Raw genomic sequence first — 23,016 nt, 5'->3', positions numbered from 1 at the left:
AGTTTGGGAACCACTGAGCTAACCTAATGATGCAGATCAAGGTTTTGGCAATGTCCCTCTATGTTAAAGGGTTAGTTCACCCAAAAATTAAAATTCTGTCATCAATTACTCTCTCTCATGTCGTGACAACCCCGCCAAGTCTTTCGTTCATCTTTGGAACACAAATGAAGATTTTTTAATGATATCTGAGATATTTCTGTCCCTACACTGACATTCCTACTACTTTGACGCTTCAAAAAGTTTATAAAGAGATTGTTAAACTAATCCATATGAATTTAGCGGTTTAGTCCATATTTTCTGAAGGGACTCGATCACTTTATGACGAAACTATTGAATTTATGCTTTTATTCACATATAAACATTGATCAGCGAACATAAACAGAAGCTCAACTGAACCTGCTTGATGCGCAAGAATGAACCTCATTGGTTCTTGCAGAAGCTCAAACGCGCTGCGTAACACGAAAATGAACCTCATTGCTTCTTGCAGAACCTCAAATGTGCCGCGTAACACACAAGAACAAGGTTTTAAGGGGTGGTAATATTATAATAAGATCCTTTTTAGAAAGGAGTGATATCTGCAAGGATTTCCAGTCAGGATTTAGACTGAACCATAGTACTGAGACAGCTCTCATTAGAGTCACAAATGATTTGCTCTTATCATCCGATCGTGGTTGTATCTCTCTATTAGTGTTACTCGATCTTAGTGCTGCATTAGACACTATCGACCATAACCTTCTTTTAAATAGACTCGAAAATGATGTTGGCATTAGTGGAATTGCATTAGCATGGTTCAAATCATACTAATCTGACCGTTATCAGTTTGTAGCAGTAAATGAAGAGATGTCTCATCGATCACAAGTTCAGTGTGGCGTACCACAAGGCTCAGTACTAGGACCGCTGCTGTTCACTCTGTACATGCTACCATTAGGAGATATCATTAGGGAGCATGGAATTAGTTTTCACTGTTGCTGATGATACTCAGGTCTATACTTCTTCATGCCCCGACGAAACTTCCCAATTCACAAAAATAATGGAATGCATAGTTGATATAAAAAAAACTGGATGACAAGTAAATTAACAGAATTAACCTAACTTAATTCTGAAAAAAAACAAACAGAGATTCTAGTTTTTGGACCAAAAACTTCTGCACGCACTAACCTAGAATACTGTCTAACACTTGATGGCTGCTCTGTTAAGTCTTCGTCGTCGGTTAGGAACCTGGATGTGCTCTTTGATACCAATCTTTCATTTGAAAGCCACACTCCTAGCATTTGTAAAACCGCATTCTTCCATCTTAAAAAGTATTCAGTATCTAAATTGCGACATATGCTCTCATTGACAAATGCGGAACAACTAGTTCATGCGTTCATGACATCAAGGCTAGATTATTGTAATGCTCTACTGGGTGGTTGCCCTGCACGCTTAATAAACAAACTACAGCTGGTCCAAAACGCAGCAGCTCGAGTTCTTACCAGAACCAGGAAGTATGACCATATTAGCCCGGTTCTGTCAACGCTGCACTGGCTCCCTATTAAACATCACATACATTTTAAAATATTGCTGATCACTTACAAAGCACTAAATGGTTTAGCTCCACAGTACTTGAGCGAGCTCTTAACGCATTATAGTCCTTCACGTCTATTACGATCTCAAAATTCCGGCCAGTTGATAACACCTAGAATATCAAAATCGACTGCTGGCGGTAGATCCTTCTCCTATTTAGCACCAAAACTCTGGAACAGTCTCCCTAACATTGTCCGGGAAGCAGACACACTCTGTCAGTTCAAATCTAGACTAAAAACACATCTCTTTGACCTAGCATACACATAACACATTATAGACTTCTATAATTCAATGTTAGGCTTCATAGATTAGGTCAGCCGGAACCGGGAACACTCCCCATAAATCCTGATGTACTCGTTACATCATAAGAAGAATGGTGTCTACACTAATATTAGTCTCTGTTTATCCCGAGGTTTAACATAGTCCGCCTGATCCAGGCCGTATCCAGATCTGATGAAGGACCTGCGCCTGGAAACGATGACAGTGCAGTCCTGAAGTGTCAACTAGTCTCTCCCCTGTGAAGGCCTCCTTCCCTTCCCTTTCCCGATACGCAGAAGCGACTAAGAATTCTGTATTATGCAGGCCAGACCAGTAATTTGGTGAGGTCAATTTGTAAAGAAAGACACATATTTATTCAAACGCGCATACCTATAGACTAAACACATAATATGCATGTGCAAAACTTGCACCTTGTTGGAACCTATTTCAATGTTTGCGTTCTGGAGCCACCAAACACTGTTGTTGTGCAAATGAATGGCCAGGACACATTAAAAGTTTTCTGTTTTCAGTTAGAACGGTGTCGTGTTAGCGGCCCCTAAGTTAATAACTAATGATCTTTGCAACGGAAGTGAATCAATCAAAACTAACTTTAGCTGGACAATAAATTTATTCTAGAGCTGCTATAAAGCCTAAACAATCTCTGTTACTTTATTTTCCTATTATCACTGTAAAGCTGCTTTGAAACAGTCTATATTCTTAAAAGCACTATATAAATGAAGGTGACTTGACTTTATTTTGATGCTACCCAACAGACATTCTGCTGACTATAAGTAACTTTGCAACTGCATGTCAACTTATTCTACTGACACCTATCCCTAACCTCACAGTCTACTACAGTCTACTGATACTCTCATGAGAGTTAGTTGACATGTAGTTGCAAAGTCTAATGTCTAAAGTTGAACATTTGTAATAAAGTTTTACCAACAACTGTTCGACTGTTCTTGTTATTTACTGTATATGTAAACCTGGTTCTGGCGAATAGGAATCTTGCTACAGAGGCCAATCTACTTCGAGTGAAACTAAACGAGCCAATGCACATTGGCATGCAATCATTTGCATTGGTGCGGGCGATATGGCGTGGTAGCGTGGTCGACCTCTCTCTCTATCTTTTTTGTTTTTTGAGCAAAAACAAAAAAGCTGTTTTTACAGCTGGTAAGGGGACCTTGCAGGCATTTTCGGTCGACGAATCGTGCCTAGAGTTCGGGCTGGGTGACAATGTGCCCAAGGTTCCTACCACTCCCTTCAGGGACCAGGTAGTGAACCTGCAAGTGCTGCCCCTGGAGGAGGCATACCCAGCCCTGGCTTTGCTCTGTCCCGTTCGCGCTCTGCGTCTGTACGTGGACAGAACTCAAAGTCTCAGGATCTCAGACCAGCTCTTTGTCTGTTACGGAGGCCAGCAGAAGGGAAAGGCTGTTTCCAAGCAGAGGATGGCCCACTGGATAGTGGATGCCATCGCCTTGGCTTACCAAGCTCAAGGCGTGCCCTTCCCGCTCAGGTTGCATGCTCACTCCACGAGAGGTGTTGCATCCTCCTGGGCGCTGGCACGTGGCTCCTCGCTAACAGATATCTGTAGAGCTGCGGGCTGGGCGACACCTAACACGTTCGCTAGATATTATAGCCTATGTGTAGAGCCGGTCTCCTCCCGTGTTCTCACCCTAAACGGGTAGAAGCACTGAGAGGCCCGGCTCTGTCGGCTTGCTGCACCCTACTGTGCACCCTTTATTACTCCAGAGTGAAAAACCTGTTGAGTCCTCCAAAACCCTCGGCCCGGACATGGCGGAGCGTCCAGCACCAGGCCCTTATCCTTTGAACCGGGTCTGGGCTGGGTCCCATATGTGTGACCCTGCGGGGATCCCATATGTGTATTTCTTCCACGGCTGCTCCTAAACGGAAGCCCGTGTCTTTCCCTTGGGCTAAGTCACACAGCATTTCATATGCAGTACAACCTTCGGGTTAGTCCATATGTATATCTCCACATAACTTCTTCGGGGAAGAATGTGGTTTCCGCAGCGTTCTCCTTCCTAACAGAAAGGGCACGCTTTCCCAGTGTTTTCCAATAATCTCACTGTATGGGCTATCACGGAACAACAGTGACAGATACACTCGGTGTAAGCCCTCTCCTATCGTCCTTCCAGGTGAGAAGGGGCAAGAGGCTCGCACAGGGCGCTGGATGGGGTCAGCAGCTGTGGCGCTTTGGTAGCGATTCCTATTCGTTGGTCACGACTGACTGATAGGGAACGTCTCGGTAACGTATGGTAACACTCGTTCCCTGAAGGAGGGAACGGACACATACGTCCCATCGCCATATCTGCTGCGACCAGCCGGGGCAGCCAGTTCATCAGCTCGGCTCCTCAGCAAAAAACTGAATTATATACCCGCACTGCGTGGCTGAACAGCTGATGCAAATGATTGCACACCAATGTGCATTGGCCCGTTTAGTGTCACTCGAAGTAGATTGGCCTCTCTAGCGAGATTCCTATTCATCGGTCATGACGTGCGTCTCCATTCCCTCCTTCAGGGAACGAGGGTTACCATACACCTAACTGAGACGTTTTATTTAGAAGAATGTATTTTTGTGCGCAGAGAACCATTACAAATGAATAGTAGCCAGGACAGCTTTGCAAACCAGCGTAAAACTACACCCAGACAAGAATTACTGCTTTCTAGGAAACACACAAACAGCTGACAACAGCAACTCCGTAGAACCGTCAATTATGAATGAGATCATTTTACCACCCTACACTGTCATGTGTCGTAGTACACACTCACAATGAGCACAAAAAAACCTTGACAGGAGGTAGAGACCAGACGAGATGATTTGAAAAGAGACTAGATGAGGAGAGATGAGAGATATGATGGAACAAGAGAAGAGACAAGAAATGACAAGAGATAACAAACGAGACAAAAGATGAGACGACAAACTAGCAAGAGACTAGATGAAATGAGAAAAGAGGATTAGACTGTATAAGAAATTATAAGAAATGAGAATACAAACTATGAGATGAGACAAGTAAAGTTAAACAAGAGACTGTATGAGAAGAGAAAAAAGAGAAAGGAGATGAGATGAGAAATGAGAATAAAAATATATGGGGAGAGATGAGAGAGACAAGGGACAATTTGAGACATGAGATGAGAAAATAAACTAGGGGATGAGAAAAGACGCTGTATGTAAAAACACAGACACAAAAGACGAGATGAGGACAAATTAGATGAGAAGAGATGAGAAAGGCAAAAGAGGCTAGATGAGAAGAGACAGGATGAGAGAGACAAGACAAGAGAAGAGAAGAACAGAAGAAACGTCAAGAAGTGACAAGAGAAGACACGAGACAAGAATGGAAAAGACGAGGAGAATAAACAAAAAGAGGTGAAAATAGAAGAGACAAGAGGAGAAGAGAAAAGAAAACATTATTTGAAAAGAGAAAAGAGACACGCTGAGTTGAGACTAGATGCAATCATAGAGAAGAGATGAGAAGACAAACTATGAAATGAGAAGAGACAAAAGGGCCAAGATAAGACAAAAGACAAGAAAATAAGAGACGAGAAGGGATGAGAAACATGACATGCAAAAGAGACAAGAGATGAACAGAAGAGAAGAGAAAAAATTATTTGAAATGAAGAGACCAATAAGACCAACGAGATGAAGCTAGATGAAATGAGACGACATTAGAAAAGGGACAAGAAGAGACAGATGGAGACTGAAAGAGATCTAACACATAATACTTGCAGATCTCTTGCAGAGAGATTGCAGATACGTGAGCCATTTAGTATGTGGTGCAGAGGACCACACATCTCACCCTTCCTGTTCAACGTGTTTGCAACATTATGCCATCAAGATAGTTCTGTCATATTCATTCTGTGTGAACCTTCAAAAACACATAGTCCCATCGACTGTAAAACATAAAACATTTAAAAGACGTCACATGGCCATGACCTCCTCACACATTACATCAACAGTTAATGATGAGGCTTTGACTTCTAATCTCTGATATTCCATTAGAATCAGCAGTTTCTACATAAACGCACAAAGACAGCTGGATGCAATTGTGTTGCTAAAACAAAGCCAGCATGACTGCGTGTAATTGCCTAGTGGACTGATATTATAATCATTAATCATGCATGCGAAACTATCCGTGCACAAAAATAAACCGGCAATCTCAAACGCTGCTTAATATGACACTGTATGAGAGATAAATGTAAACATACGTATGAGCCGATTATAAAGATAGAAGCGCTCATGTTATATATGGATCTGATCTTGTCTTGCTCAGCAAATTCAGGATTTGCCCGGCCACCCTGACCCAAATCCACAGTCGTAATCTCCCATCATTCAAGAGCTGGAAGGAAAGGTGGTGAAAGATGAGTCACATGTTCATTACTGCAATTTATTATAGGCTCCATATTTCCTGGAACTCATTAAATGAGCTTGATTTGTCCAAGCACAAAGACAAAAGTTTTGATCACTAAAGGGTGTTCAGTTCCATGTAATAGTCAGTTCTGGTAATTTCTTACAATGTGGCACGTAAGTGGATCCAACGGCTAATTTAAGATCGGGGCTTTTAAATAATTGACAAGACAAGACCTCCACAACAGAGAAGTGTTAAATGACTAAGCAGAAAGGCCAGTTAAAGCACTTGAAATGTCATCTATTTTTATTGTCTATTTTTTTCTGAATTCCACTTCTAATGTTAGTTTCCACACAAACACAAATTCCCTTTTTTAAGATTTGATTAATTTCCAAGATTTTCCAGGCAGGAATTTATTTTCCCTAACTATGGGAACCCTGCAGATTAGATCTGCATATAGTACAAAACAGCAATCTCCTGTTTTGCATGATGTGTCACCTTTAATTTAGAGTATGTCCTGATCTGAGAAGAGAGTGAGTTCCTGCTGAGAAAGCTGAAGAGCACTAAAGAAACACCCATTCATTTATATCCACCTCATGACCAAGAGTATATGGACACCTCCTTCTAATGAATGGGTTTGGCTGTTCCAGTAATTCTAGTGAAGACAAACGTAGCATTAGCATCACACAATGCCATTCTAGAGAATTATCATCAAGTGTGTTTGTCTAGAACAAACTCAATGTGGCCATCCAGAAAAAAGGTTGCACAGGAAGACCAAAGTCCATCAGTCCTAGTCGATTATAAAAATCTGCATGTATATACTGTGCGAAAGTCATTTATCATATTGAAAACACACCTTTATATGGTCATAAATCATGGGACGTGGAAGCAGAAAATGAGCAGAAGGCACACACAGAATGAGGATGTCTGCAGGCCACAAAGCCAACGGCAGCTTGGCCACAGACAGCAAAAAATGCCTGACATACTTGCACACAAAACCTGCACAGAAACAATGTGTGACCGAGATTGCAACACCAACTCCTGTCACACAACACTTTCTCCTAAATCAAAAATCAAGCGCAGTGTCTGCGAACCTCTCTTGAGAAGCTGTGAATGTAGTTGTCTTTTGCTTTTTGAAAAATTGTACCACTTGGCCAATGATAGTAGTGGTGGCTTGAGACCAGCATGTTTTAGAGCTGATCTTTCTGGTGGAAACGTGTAGAATGGGGGTGAGATTGGGCTTAGGTTTCAGTACCAGTTGGTGTAAAATGACAGACAAAGAGTTACGATGATTCAGTGAGGCGTACTTTGTTAATACGATGGAGACGGCGTCGTTTAGGATGCTCTCCCCGAACACCAGCATATTGAGCACCGGATCCACATTCAGGGCATTAAAGATGGCGATAGTGGCGACTGGATCCACAGCGGAGATCAGAGAACCAAACGCAAAACTAGAGAGAGAAGAACAGCAGAGGAAAACCATGAAGACATGAACGTACACGCCAAAGCCTTTGCTCAATAGTTTCAGATGTTTTTCTCACCTGTCTGTCATTGTCATCTTGTAAATAACATCAGCCTATTCAAGAAACACATCCAAACATAACAGTCATAATCATGCCAAAGAAGCGGTTAAGGTGTGCCAACTAGTCCAACTAGATAAACCACTTACTGAACCTATGATCACTTATAGGTCTGCTTACATAACTGTTGATGTCTATTAAAACATAAATAAAATACCTGTCCCAGGAAATAGATCCCCCCTCCTACGATGAAGGCTGAAATCGCTGTTCCAAAGACGGCGAATAATGTGATTGAGCCGATGTTTTGGAAAAAATTACCCTGTGGAATAAAAACGTGTCTGTTTATATCCATTTATAGAACTATAAGTCTCTGAATCCAGATTCAAAAGTTGACTAACATATTAATTAAAAAAGGTTTGCTACTCTATACAACTTTTAATATTTATTATTATTATTATTATTATTATTATTAAAGCAATAAACCGTCTGCATCACATGGCTTAGTGTTTCATTCGAACTTCCGTTTCTGACTTTGGGTCTCACCGTTACAATATATCATTTGTAAGGCCAAGTCTTCACACGCAGTTTCACAAAGCTTAACTACACTAAACCTGCTTCGTTTTAAGACACCAACTTGCAGTGAGATTGAGCAATTCTGTTCACTCAGTGGAGGACTCATTATAACTCGTAACTACTGAGTTTGGACCTTTCAGGCAGTTTCAATTCGGCGCTTAAAGCATATAGTGCTGACATATTTTACAACAACTTATTCATGGCTCTTTTTTGAAAATGAATAATATCACAGTAATATTTACCTTATGCAGTGAGTATCCAGACTCAAAAATGATTGGCGGTAAAAGTAATAGGAAGAACATATTGGGACGAAACATCTCCTCTTCCTGTGAAAGAAAGAAAGAAAGAAAGAAAGAAAGAAAGAAAGAAAGAAAGAAAGAAAGAAAGAAAGAAAGAAAGAAAGAAAGAAAGAAAGAAAGAAAGAAAGAAAGAAAGAAAGAAAGAAAGAAAGAAAGAAAGAAAGAAAGAAAGAAAGAAAGAAAGAAAGAAAGAAAGAAAGAAAGAAAGAAAGAAAGAAAGAAAGAAAGAAAGAAAGATGTATAATTGAACATGCAGAAATTTTATTTCATTGTGGATACTGCTCATATGAATACTGTTATTATTAATAGTAGGTTAGTCTTACAATCATTTCAGTCTAATATGTGATTGTGATTTCAGTCAGGGGTGATTGTGAAATCAACACACAGTAACAGTTTAAAACTGGCCCAATTCTGAGGAAAACCGCAGATACCCTGTTAACATAGAATTTACACTATTAACATAGTCATTTTCAATGATATTAAGCACAGTAACAGTAGTAATAGTTTGGCTGGTAATCATGTTTAGTCTAGTTTAGGTCTCTTTATTTATAAAAAAAAATAAAAATTATATATATATATATATATATATATATATATATATATATATATATATATATATATATATATATATATATATATATATATATATATATATATATATATATATATTTATATTTATATTTATATATATTAATATATATATATATATATATATATATATATATATATATATATATATATATATATATATATATATATATATATATTAGGGCTGTCAAACGATTAATCGCGATTAATCGCATCCAAAATAAAAGTTTGTTTTTACATAATATATGTGTGTGTACGGTATATAATTATTTTCTATACAGTACCAGTCAAAAGTTTGGAAACATTACTTATCTCTTATGCTCATCAAGCCTGCAGTTAAAAAAAAAAAAAAAAACAGTAATATTATGAAATATTATTACAATTTAAAAATAATGGTTCTCTTTTTTAATATACTTTAAAATGTACTTTGAAATGACTTCTTTCAAAAACATTAAAAATAGTAATGTTTCCAAACTTTTGACTGGTACTGTATATAAATACACACACATTCATATATATATCTAAGAAAAATGTGTTATTTATATATAAAATATTTATATATAATATAAATTATATATAAATATATATACACAGTATATACATGCAAATATTTCTTAAATATATACATGCATGTGTGTGTATTTATATCTAGAAAATAATTATATACCGTACACACACATATATTATGTAAAAACAAACTTTTATTTTGGATGCGATTAATCACGATTAATCGTTTGACAGCCCTAATATATATATATATATAATAAAGATGATATTAAATATGACACACACACACACACACACACACACACACACACACACACACACACACACACACACACACACACACACACACACAGTGACTGAGTGTGTGTAATGTGTTTGCAAACATATGCGTATATTTGTGTGTGCAAGTAAACGTACATTATACTGGAGTACAAAGCGGAATTGCGTTGATCCTGTGACAGTGATAATGATGTGTGCAAAAATGTACAAAGATCCCCTTCATGCATGTAACCACCAGCGCATCACATTTCATCACTTGCACTCTGTCATTCTTAAAGTTCCTGTGTAGGGAGGCTTTGCTACACCACATTCTCTTTCAGTTCCATAACGATCCATCACTCACTGAGAGAAAAGCTACATGTTGGGTCATGAGCGTTGAGAGAAATTCAGGGAAAAGTCTTGACAACGGCAGAGAAATATGAGAGGAATTAGGAATTATGTAGGTGTTAAAACATGAACCCTTGCATGAGAGTTGTTGGTAGATGTTGGAATTTTTGTTGTAACTCTGGGAACGTTTTTAGACGTGATACGCAAGCTTCTGACGGCAAAGCTTTTACAATCAGAAGGCAGCAAAATGACGTTGCCTTATAAGATGTATCAAATTAAAAGCACTAATCTTCATGGATAAAGCCAGAAACACTGCATGCGAATGCAAACACACTCAACGCAAGCTTGATCTGATAAAAATTGTCAGAATGTGTTTCGTAACTAAGGAAGTACACATTGCATTATCAGAGTTGTCGCAAGGGCTGCTAAGGTTGGGCATAAGTGTAAACCAGGGTTTTTTAACCGCTCTTTGAGCCCAAGGCAATCCCAGGATGTATTGCAACAACTCTGAGGAAATTAGCATTTTGAAAATGTCGTTCTGAAATCCAACTAAAACATAAAAGCATGTCCATCCAACTGAAGATTAATCATTTCAACAAACATTTGTGTCATGTTTTTTTGTGCTTAATAGAGTTTCAGGTTTTTAGTTTAACATCTGGCTTTTAGACCAACAAAAATGTGAGCAAAACACCAGGGAAAGGTTATTAACATCAAGAACTAAACTAACAAGCAAAGAAAATGAATGGTTAGTGAAAGGTCTATTCATGCTTCGAGCAAAACAAAACAGCTTCCAATGTCTGTTTATTCACATGCTTTAATGGAAAAAGCAACCCAGCCAAAAATACAGATTTCATGTTTTAAAGGGATAGTTCACACAAAAATAAAAACTCTGTCACCATTTACTCGCCTTAATGTCGTTCCGAACCCATAAGACTTTCGTTCATCTTTAAAAGACAAATGAAGATCTTTGTTTTGAAACCATTTCACCAAAATTCTGATGCTTCAGAAAGTTCATGAACAAATAAGCAAGTACTCGATATTAATCAATAAGCTGAATTCAAGACTTCTGAAGAGACACAATCGCTTCAAATGATGAACACATTTAATTCAGCGATTACTTTTACAATGTCTTTGTGAACTTTTTGAAACATTTGGTGAAATGAACTATAAATGGAGGGACAGAAATCTCTCAGGTTTCATTAAAAAAATATATGAATTTGTGTTTTGAAGGTAAACAAAAGTTAAGCTGGGTTTGGAACGACATGAGGGAGAGTAAATTACAACACTTTTATTTTTGGATGAACTATCCCTTTAACACTTCCCCAACCATTGTTGGGATTTTCCGGCAATCCATGTTTTCACTGAAATAAAACAGTGCTATTACACATCTTCTGAAAGAGTACAGTGTCTCCCATCCAAAAACAAGCAAAGAAGCAGCAGAAACAAGCGATAGAAGCGAAAGCTAATGTGATCATCAAACATTAAGCGGCATTTAAATCAAAACTGCCGAACGTAACCAAATGAAATGTTGACCCAGGACGAGGTACAGGACAATAGCTGCGTTTCCATTGCCCTTTGAAAATACACTCAATGGAAACGTCAATTTCGCTTGAAAAAAGTTTTTACGCTCGCACGAGGTGTTTTCAGGCAATTCGGAAAAGGAATATTTCGCAAAACTGCAATGGAAACAGTTTTTAAAGGGGTGGTTGATTATGATTTCACTTTTGTAACTTTAGTTAGTGTGTAATGTTGCTGTTTGAGCATAAACAACATCTGCAAAGTCCCGACGCTCAAAGTTCAAAGCAAAGGGAGATATTTGCTTTTAAATAAATCGTTTTTTAAGGACTACAACAAACGGCTGGTAGAGACTACACCACATTCCTCCCGGGTTAGTGACATCATGAACCCTAAAATTTACATAAACCCCGCCCACTGAACACGATTTATAGATTAAAGACAGAATATGCTAATCAATGACTAGAAGATAACTACACATAAGCTACATAAATTCATCAACTAACCATTCAGAAATCTGAACCATTCAGTTTTCTACATGTTGCCACTTCTTCTCAAGTCTCTCCATCATTGTCTGACTTCGGTTTGAACATAAAAGGCTAAAAGTTCTTGAAATTTTCAGTGCATGTCTGTGTGAGGTAAAATGACACAAGCTGTTGAAGCTCCGCCCCCTGTGCCGGGAGCAGCAGCTCATTTGCATTTAAAGGGACAGACACAAAAACGGTGCGTTTTTGCTCACCCTCAAAAAGTGACAACTTTATCATGCTATATACAAATATCTGTGGGGTATTTTGAGCTAAAACTTCACATACACACTCTGGGGACATCAGAGACTTATTTTACATCCTGTGAAAAGTGCATTATACCACCCCTTTAAGTATTTACAGGTCACCTGACGTAGATGGGGCGGTGTGTTGGACAGAAGACGACACAGAGTTCTTCAATAAAATCATAAAAGACAAAAGAACAAACAACAAAGAAATGCCACAATTTATCAAGAGCTTGAAGCAGATCTGAGGGAGAAACACCCAGAAACACCTCATATGTGTCGCTCCCAGTATAATGGTCTTTCCTTGCCATTAATGCTTGGATAACACGCCTATGTCTCCTTCCATTATAATAATGGCTAGTGCGGTGGCTGAGATATACTGTACGTAAACCTACTAACATCCATTGCCATGGTTTTTGGGATGACTTATTGCAAGAGGAAAAAAAAATGTTTTAGTTGCATAACATTGGTTAATGGAAACACCGTCATTTCGCAATAGTTTTCTATCTACATGCAAAAGTTTTGTGCAAATCTGTAATGGAAACATGGCTTGTGAAGCTTTAGGGGTGTTGATGGACATGATCTACTCGACCTGTGTTTTGATCATCGTTCTGAATCCAAGTCTTTGACACAAACGTGACTTAAGACGTAAAGAGGGGGAAAAGGATGTACTTAAAAATGTTCACTGGATACAGTTTCGATTCAGTCGTGGTAGATTTTAGTGAAGGGGCTGCCCACAAAAAGCTCTTCAAATCAGCCACTTCATTTCGGTTAGGGTGTTGCCTTAGGAGGTCGCTGCCTATGTAGACAGCAGACAATAATGCAACCAACTAGAACTTGCTGAAGGCAACGAAACATGTACATCACGAGGCAGAAAATCCTCAAACTTCAGCACATTTTTATTAGAAATGGGGCTCAGGAACGTTGTGTCAAGACACATGGTTACATGTGCATCGGGTGCAAAGCCTTATTTATGGACTCGGAGCATATGGGCAGACGGGTAAAGGTGCTTCGAGTCCATCTGTAGTGACAAGAGAACAGCATGTCGTAGCTTCAGGAGGACAAGCTGCTGGCAAGAACTAGCATGCTATTTTGAGGCTAGCCTCAATCAATCAATCGATCCAGTTTATTACAAACTCAGTTCGTTTCTTTTAGCTCATCTCATCTTTAACCTAGTAGTCGGCTCACTGATTCTTGCATAATGAGACAAAACATGTCACACAACCAGTCTTTAGTTTGTTAAATAGCAACATTTCTACTTTGAAATGGGTCAGAGATGATCATTAGTACGTTCTTAACACAAGTGTCCCATTTCATTTGATTTTCTCTATATCAGCGGTTTTCAATAGGTGAGGCGCGCCTCCCCTGGGGGGCGCCAAAGAGCCACAGGGGAGGCGCGTCACGCAAAGAAAAAAATAACTGTATGCAGCTCTATTGATATCGGTAATTGTGTGTGCGAGTATTAGCTTTAAAATGCGTCGTTCTCTTGTCCCAAGTCAACAGAAGTCAGCATTAAGGGAGGATACGGAGCCCGGGAAGTCACCTGCGTGAGTAAAAAAAAAAAAAAAATCTGTGGCAACGGTTTTGCAATCCGTCCGCTCAGTTTATAAACAGTAGGCTTCTCACGAATTCTCAAACTGTTCCCTCGGTTTAACAAATCGTGCCCACGGATTAATAAACCGTACCCACGAGTTTCTAATCCGCGCTCTTAGACTTGTAAACTGTGCCTTCAGTTTTTGCAATCTGTACCCACAAATTCATAAACCATGCCCACGCTTTCGCAATCCGTTCCCACGGGTTTGTAAACTGTAACGTTACTCACGGATTTGTGGCTCACCCTCATTTTAGAAGAACACCAGGAGGTAGCCTACGTTGTTAACGAATCTTATTGTATATTGTTTTATTGTGTATTAAGGGGAATACATCAAATAGTCTTAACAGCGTCTGCATGTTTAAAGTGATTCTCAATTGTAGCAGGTATGGGGTGGAATATATACGATTTAATATTACATTTTTTTAATAATAATTATAATTGCGTGACGAGTTCATAATGCGGTGAATTCCCGCTCCCATTTACTTCACAGTCTCACTCTCATTATATAGAGACGCGCGTCACGATCTGTGCACTGCCGCGTCTCGCGCTCGCCATGCAGCCAGCTTCAGTATCAGTGAACCATCACCTTATGAACCATGGTGTTAACCTGAACTGCATTTCTGTCAGTGCGTGACTACAGCTCGTTAATAAAAAACGTTTTTTTTATTGATCCATTTCATACAATCCGTCTTCATTTGGCAAGTGCACTTGCGCAAAAACGGTTTTCATGTTCAACTTTTTTTTTCTTTTTTTTTGTGGATGCTGTTGATAAAACAGCTTCGCCGAGACTTTTGTAAAAGTTTCCCGGAAATAACTATTTAATGCACAATTTTCCTTACAAATTATATTATCAGCATTACAATGTGAGTAAATGTAGCCGTGTAAAATGTAAGGGATGATGCCACCCTTCTAGAACAATGTGCATTTACGTTTAGATTGTAACATATTTAATAGCATGGAATTACAGTGTAATTAGTGTTAGCTCACTATCTTAGCCTTTTTCAGTGCATTAGATGAGGAAATCTGATAATATTAGTGATTCTCATTTATCAAAACACAAAAAAAAATGTAATCTCTCTATTTAACCCATCTCATGGTGTGTGATGCTGAACTATCATGAGTTTCTAAAGGTTTTTGAATTCTTTGCACAGTTATGAATATTGATATTTTATGTGCATGCTCAGGCTCAGTGGCCTTTCGCCTAATTTTAAATGCTTTTTTTATTTTCAAATAATATGATTTAAATGGTGATGAGTGTACTGATTTGATGCATTTTTAAAAGATGGATGATAGATATTCTGCAATCTTTCTGACAAAGAACAAAACATAATGTGAATTACAGTAAGTGCATTTTTTTATATATATATATATATATATATATATATATAAATTGTAGTGCACAGTGTTGATTATAAGTGGGTAGAATCCGCAGCTCAGTACTCACTACTCATGAGTACTTCTAAATGAGCTACTTTTTTACGCTTACTCAAGTAGTTTTTTTTTTGTATATAGGTACTTTTTACTCTACTCACACTACATTTTTTGGAATGTAATGGTACTTTTACTTGAGTATGTTTTTTCAGTACTCATTCCACCACTGCTGATTTTGTTCAAGATGATGTGCATCTCCTTCAAATGTGCACTTAAAGCCCAGACACATCGTGCCGATTTCAGCCGTCAGGTGTCGTCGGCGGTAGCTTTGGCGCTGATAGCACATGTTACGCATGTTTTGTTGACTTGTGGTTAGGCCTACTGATGTTCAGTGATTTTAAAATTAGCCTCAGTTAGGCCTGCACGAAGTTGGAATTTATTTGCTGTTGCAAAGAATCGTTTATGAATGCACTTTTAAGATGGTTGTGGAAATAAAATAATATTTACATTTTATCAGTTGTTATTGAAACTCATCTTTGCCTGGAACACACAAAAGATGGCATTTACTGCAGAGGCGTGTGTGGGTTAGGGCAGGCGGACAGGATTTTGGGGAAAGGGGGGGCTCGGCTGTCCTTACCTACTCTAAGGGGAGGCTCACATTCACCCAATTTGAAAACCCCTGCTCTATATCAATGTCATTGCATTATCACTCACTAGCCCTAAAACCAGCTGTCTCAACTCAATATATTAGTGTTGGCAAATGTACTGGTGCTTTTTTACTCACATTTTCCATGTGTTTGGGAAAATGTCTTTAAACCCGTTAATCAACTCATCAGTTTCCTGTGTTTGCCCCATGTATCTAAGCCTTCAGTTTCAGTCTGTTCCTGGTCTGGTTTTTGTTTCGCGTTGATGGTTATGTGGTTGATTATCTCCAAGTTATTCTCTTGTTCCTTGTTTAAATTAAGAATTAAAAGATTATTCCATTGGACTCTTTTGTCTCAGAAATCACAATGTATGATTTTTTAACTATTTATTTGTATGATACAGCTGCAAATAAGTATTTGAACACCTGAGAAAATCAATGTTAATATTTGGTACAGTAGCCTTTGTTTGCAATTACAGAGGTCAAACGTTTCCTGTAGTTTTTCACCAGGTTTGCACACACTGCAGGAGGGATTTTGGCCCACTCCTCCACACAGATCTTCTCTAGATCAGTCAGGTTTCTGGGCTGTCGCTGAGAAACATGGAGTTTGAGCTCCCTCCAAAGATTCTCTATTGGGTTTAGGTCTGGAGACTGGCTAGGCCACGCCAGAACCTTGATATGCTTCTTACAGAGCCACTCCTTGGTTATCCTGGCTGTGTGCTTCGGGTCATTGTCATGTTGGAAGACCCAGCCTCGACCCATCTTCAATGCTCTAACTGAGGGAAGGAGGTTGTTCCCCAAAATCTCGCAATACATGGCCCCGGTCATCCTCTCCTTAAAACAGTGCAGTCGCCCTGTCCCATGTGCAGAAAAACACCCCCAAAGCATGATGCTACCACCCCCATGCGTCACAGTAGGGATGGTGTTCTTGGGATGGTACTCATCATTCTTCTTCCTCCAAACCGACCAAAAAGTTCTATTTTGGTCTCATCTGACCACATGACTTTCTCCCATGACTCCTCTGGATCATCCAAATGGTCACTGGCAAACTTAAGACGGGCCTTGACATGTGCTGGTTTAAGCAGGGGAACCTTCCGTGCCATGCATGATTTCAAACCATGACGTCTTAGTGTATTACCAACAGTAACCTTGGAAACGGTGGTCCCAGCTCTTTTCAGGTCATTGACCAGCTCCTCCCGTGTAGTTCTGGGCTGATTTCTCACCTTTCTTAGGATCATTGAGACCCCACGAGGTGAGATCTTGCATGGAGCCCCAGTCCGAGGGAGATTGACAGTCATGTTTAGCTTCTTCCATTTTCTAATGATTGCTCCAACAGTGGACCTTTTTTCACCAAGCTGCTTGGCAATTTCCCCGTAGCCCTTTCCAGCCTTGTGGAGGTGTACAATTTTGTCTCTAGTGTCTTTGGACAGCTCTTTGGTCTTGGCCATGTTAGTAGTTGGATTCTTACTGATTGTATGGGGTGGACAGGTGTCTTTATGCAGCTAACGACCTCAAACAGGTGCATCTAATTTAGGATAATAAATGGAGTGGAGGTGGAGATTTTAAAGGCAGACTAACAGGTCTTTGAGGGTCAGAATTCTAGCTGATAGACAGGTGTTCAAATACTTATTTGCAGCTGTATCATACAAATAAATAGTTAAAAAATCATATATTGTGATTTCTGGATTTTTTTTTTTAGATTATGTCTCTCACAGTGGACATGCACCTACGATGACAATTTCAGACCCCTCCATGATTTCCAAGTGGGAGAACTTGCAAAATAGCAGGGTGTTCAAATACTTATTTTCCTCACTGTATAAAAAAAACTTAATGTTTCCAAACTTTTGACCTGTACTTGATTGCCTGACGACTTTAACAACATGTTTTTTGAAGCGTTGAGCATTGAAGCCTGTCACAGACATTTCTGTTGATGCAAAGCAACATTTTCTGCATCGCTACTCTTCAGTACCACATGATCCTTCAGAAATCATAGTTTCATGATAAAAACCCACCCAGAGGAGAGAGAGCTGCATCTGTGCATTTACACACAACTGTGTGAAGGTGCCCTAAGAAAAGAGCCTTACTGTGGGTCAGATGAACCAGCAAAACTGCCTAAACATTCAAAGGTCCTGAAGATTGGTCTACCAAAACTACATATTTTCAAAATCGACAAGATGGTTACATGAATAATCAATTTTGAAAATATGTTTTGTACATTATGTGCCTTCTAGAAACATCTCAAGAATCTGTGGTCTAAAAAAGCAGAAAAGAGTTGAAGCACAGAGCGAATGAAGTGGAGACACGCTCCAGTTGAGCCGTTCATCCAGAGGGTCTCCGGTTACCAAAACACAGCGAGAACAGAGGGGCCCTCTTGACCTTTAGACTTCCTGAAACAAAAGGAAGCTCTGTACTCACAGAGCCTGGCATCACCTCACATCCCAGACAAAAATGTTAATTAAGGCCAGAGACAGAGATGAAAAGGTGGAGAGAGGAAGAGAAAAGAGAGGCAGGCATGAGAAGCGAATGCTGGAGAGAGAGAGAGAGAGAGAGAGAGAGAGAGAGAGAGAGAGAGAGAGAGAGAGAGAGAGAGAGAGAGAGAGAGAGAGCGAGAGAGAGCGAGAGAGAGAGAGAGAGAGAGAGAGAGAGAGAGAGCGAGAGAGAGAGAGAGCGAGAGAGAGAGAGAGAGAGAGAGAGAGAGAGAGAGAGAGAGAGAGAGAGAGAGAGAGAGCGAGAGAGCGAGAGAGACTTTGTGAAGCCCGAGACAATGAAACGGGAGACAGAAAGTATGAGAAGAGGAAGGAAACGAGGGAAGTGCAGGACAGAAAGATAAATGTGCATGGAATGCTTTCCTCTGCTCTCAAAACCCCCACAATGAATGCTTCAGCTAACATTTGCATTACATCATCATTACGCCAGTCTTCAGAGTCACATGATCCTTCAGAAATCATTCTAATATGATGATTTGCTGCTCAGGAAACATTTCTGATTATTATCATTGTTGAAAACAGGTGTGCTGAATAGTACAGCTAAAACTGAAAGCGTCCCGATTATGTCCTCACCCCCAGGCCATCCAATATGCACTCGACTCTCTTTCCTCAGCCGAAGAGAAATGTAAGCGTTGGAGGAAAACATTCAAGGATTTTTCTCCATTTAAAGTAAGTGAATGTTGCCCAACGTAGACCGTTTTTGACGGTCAAAAATCCATATTTAGGGCTTCAAAGGGCTCCACACGACCCCAGCTGACAAATACGGGTCTAGCAAAACGGTCAGTCATTTCCAGAAATAAATAAATATATATATGTATGTATATACACTTTTTAACCACAAATGCTCGATTAGTCTAGCTCTGCGAAGAATTGTTTACAAGGAGTGTGTGAATAATCAGAAAAAGTCCTAAAGTATCAATTTATTTCAAAACGTAAAAAATGAAAATCTAACTGACCAAGTTTTGAAAAGTAGTGTAACTTTGACACATTTCCACCAAATCTCAGTAAGAAAAGCACAGTACGTAGTCGAGTAATGAGACAGTCGCCGCTTAATGAAATTCCCAACTGGTCACAGGACGTGTCTGACGACGTGTTACTGGATTACTAAACACTGGTGTTGGTACCAGTTGCAAACTTAGCAAAATAAAACCAAAAGTGATGGCGAGAGGATCGTACCTTCCAGTTGGCCAACTGCAGGGACTCGATGATCTTGATAAACGCTCCCATCAGAATCCCTGGAAAAGAAACGCCAAATATATTGTGTACAATTAGTATCCGTTCAACTCCTGTCAAACTACCCTTTTTTAAAGAAGTAATTACCTGCAATATGAATTATTTAAAAATTAAAATGCTATTATTACTTATTTAATTGTTGGCCATTATGTTATTCCTAAACAAATCTTTCTTCTGTGGAACATAAAAGAAGACATTTTGAGAAATGTCTCAAATGACACACTATGCACTCATGCACTCAACCGTGTAGTGTATGCACTTTATTAGGTTATTTTATCTTCAGTGAACACACTATTAACAGTACAAAACAGCATAACAATAGTGCATGAGTACGTGAACTGGGACACACCTTCAGAGTGTTTTCTGTCCATACAACAGATCTTAGTCGGGCTAGTGCCATATTACACAAAGCTGTGACTGACAGAAGTTCAGTGTGTTCAATGGTCAGCTATCGAAACATCGTTCCACAAACATACGGTAAACAAAGACTTGAGTTGACAAGTCTATCCCGTACAGGTCTCTGGCAGTCAAAACTGTTAGGCTTCCACTAACAATCTTCCTCTGGAATAACATGAGGGAGAGTAAATGATGAGAGAATTTAGATTTTTGGGTGAACTATCGCTTTAAATGTTAACTCAGTCTTTAATACTTTTGCATGCTAAGAGGAACTGATCAATCCCCATGTAATCTTACAGGAACTACATTTGTGTTAATTCAGACTCACATTGTGAAACAGGACCACAGTTTCATACCATACACACACACCTACTCCTGACCTGATGACATTCATTATTAATCGGTTAATTGATTGTTCTTAAAACAGAGTGATCTGATATCTAAGACACATTGCTTGATCACATGCAACAGGAACATTTTAGTGTTTCTGTCATCATGACTGACTCAATCGCTTCGGCCGAGGATGAAGAGCAACTGTGAGGTGAAAGAATGAGATCATGAGGACACGTACCCAGCGAGACCACAGCCACACTCTCCGGCAGGAAGTGCAGCTTGAACTTGATCAGCAGGTGCACCAGAATAATACAAATACCTGCAGGGGAAACATCAATAAATAAAACACACCACACACACACACACACACACACAACTACAGTTACTTAGTTACTGCAATAACACAGTGATATCTTGGTATCAGCACCACAGTCATGTAAAATATGATCAAATCAAATAATTTATTAAACATTTATCTTTGTTTTGCAATAATAAGCATTTAGGGCACTAAAATAATCATCAAGTAAATTTAGGTAAAAATATAGGAAAAATACATAACAAATTCAAAATTTTGTGATAAATAAAAAGTTCCAGTAAGACTTTTATTCGTCAGAGAATGCATTGTGTTTCCACACATACGTTCATCAGCACGACTGTTTTCAACACTGATGATAATCATAAATGTTTGTTGAGCAGCAAATCATCATATTAGAATGATTTCTGAAGGATCATGTGACACTGAAGACTGGAGTAATGATGCTGAAAATTCAGCTTTGATCACAGGAATAAATTACACTTTACTAGATATTCACATAGAAAACAGATGATTTAATTTGTAATAATATTTCACAATTTTACTGTTTTTACTGTATTTTGGATCAATAATTCAGCCTTGGTGAGCAGAAGAGACTTCTTTTAAAAAGATTGAAACATTTTACTGACCAAACCTTTTAACGGTAGTATATGTGTGTTTAATAAAGGGTAAAGAGAGTTAAAATATATATTTTTTGTTATCAATAATTATTAACATTTTTGTATATGTGCTTGTTCCTTGGTCATATTTTTTTGTAATTGGAAGTTGTTGTTTTTTTGTTTTTTTATGCAATAAATGATACACCCAACAAGTACATCGCTATTTAATATGCAATATCATATGATATTTGTTATTCTAATAGTCTTTGATATGGCACACAAAAATGGAAACACTTCAGGATTTCCAAAGTCGTCGTCTGATTGGTTGAATTCTGCAGGAATTATAACGGTTGTATAACAGTCCGCCTGGAAACAAAGATGCCGTGAAGCCAAACCCCCTCATGGAGAAACAAATCGTTGTGTTTACAACTTCGACAATGAGGGTTTATCAGGATCAACTAAACGCTGGATTTTCGAAAGTACGTGAAGTTCATGGCATAGACTCTTTAAAATACGTGTTTTGCACTGTTGTTGTAGGGACATCGACGTTAGATTTCCACGCCCCTAAACATGACGCGGAGCAAGATGAACTGTGATTGGTTGCTTTACCTGTCAGTCAGACTAGGTCTAAAGAGACGAGAGGAGATGAATTGTGAGAGTGCTGTGTCACTGTTACCCATAGTGATGTGTCGTGCAGGTTTATAATTACACTTTAACCTAGATTAAGCCTCCAGGATCACATTATGAAGATTATGAACGAATTCAAGGCATGAGTCCTCGTCATACGCAGAGCTGGTCAGTATGTAAGACTACACTCGGCACAATGCACCGAACACACACATTAACACATGACATCACAGGGAGACGCATCACCGCAGAGGGCCAATCCCAAAACATCAACACGTAACTTGAGACCTCTGAGCTTTTAAATGACACAAAACACACATGAGGAGTCTCACTGTGACATCATCGGTTGTGCGGTGTCAGATGCACAACAGCAGGCGTAACCGTTAGCAACCGAGGAGGAAGTGCTGTCTGATGACTCGACAAACAGCGGAGGAACTGCTAATCACAAAAGAAAGCCACAAGAATGACAAAAGATACATAGAAAAAGAGTTACTGGTAGACTTGTATATCGGCCAGGCCAATTATTTCATTGACATCTATAAATTCTTCATAAAATATTGTGCAATGCATAAATCAGCATTCAGAGTGCATTAATACGTGGCAATTCAAGTCACACAAGGGAAAAAAGCTACATTTATCTTCGGCAGGGGTCAAGATAAGGGGTTAAAGGAGAAGTTCACTTTCAAAAAAACTTTTGCTGATAATTTACTCACCCCCATGTCATCCAAGATGTCCATGTCTTTCTTTCTTCAGTCGCAAAGAAATTAAGGTTTTTGATGAAAACATTCCAGGATTTCCCCCCATGTAATGGATTCTATTGGGACCCAAACGGTAGAAGGTCCAAATGACAGTTTAAGTG

At 39.1% G+C, this 23,016-nt stretch overlaps 1 protein-coding gene across 1 annotated transcript in view; it reads right to left on the bottom strand.

The window, feature by feature from the left end:
- Positions 1-23,016, bottom strand: part of slc9a8 (solute carrier family 9 member 8) — a 38,531-nt gene that overhangs the window by 10,786 nt on the left and 4,729 nt on the right. The window contains exons 3-8 of the mRNA XM_084098514.1: positions 20,857-20,937; positions 19,833-19,891; positions 8,521-8,604; positions 7,923-8,024; positions 7,727-7,761; positions 7,493-7,636 (exon numbers count right to left, since the gene is read on the bottom strand). Coding sequence (XP_083954640.1) covers positions 7,493-7,636; positions 7,727-7,761; positions 7,923-8,024; positions 8,521-8,604; positions 19,833-19,891; positions 20,857-20,937 — 505 coding nt within the window. The remainder of the gene's footprint in view (positions 1-7,492; positions 7,637-7,726; positions 7,762-7,922; positions 8,025-8,520; positions 8,605-19,832; positions 19,892-20,856; positions 20,938-23,016) is intronic.

Source organism: Abramis brama, assembly GCF_963993115.1.
Source record: "Abramis brama genome assembly, chromosome: 22".
Taxonomy (NCBI): Eukaryota; Metazoa; Chordata; class Actinopteri; order Cypriniformes; family Leuciscidae; genus Abramis; species Abramis brama.
The sequence above is the reverse complement of the archived record's forward strand: the minus strand, read 5'-3'. Positions and strand labels throughout refer to the sequence as shown.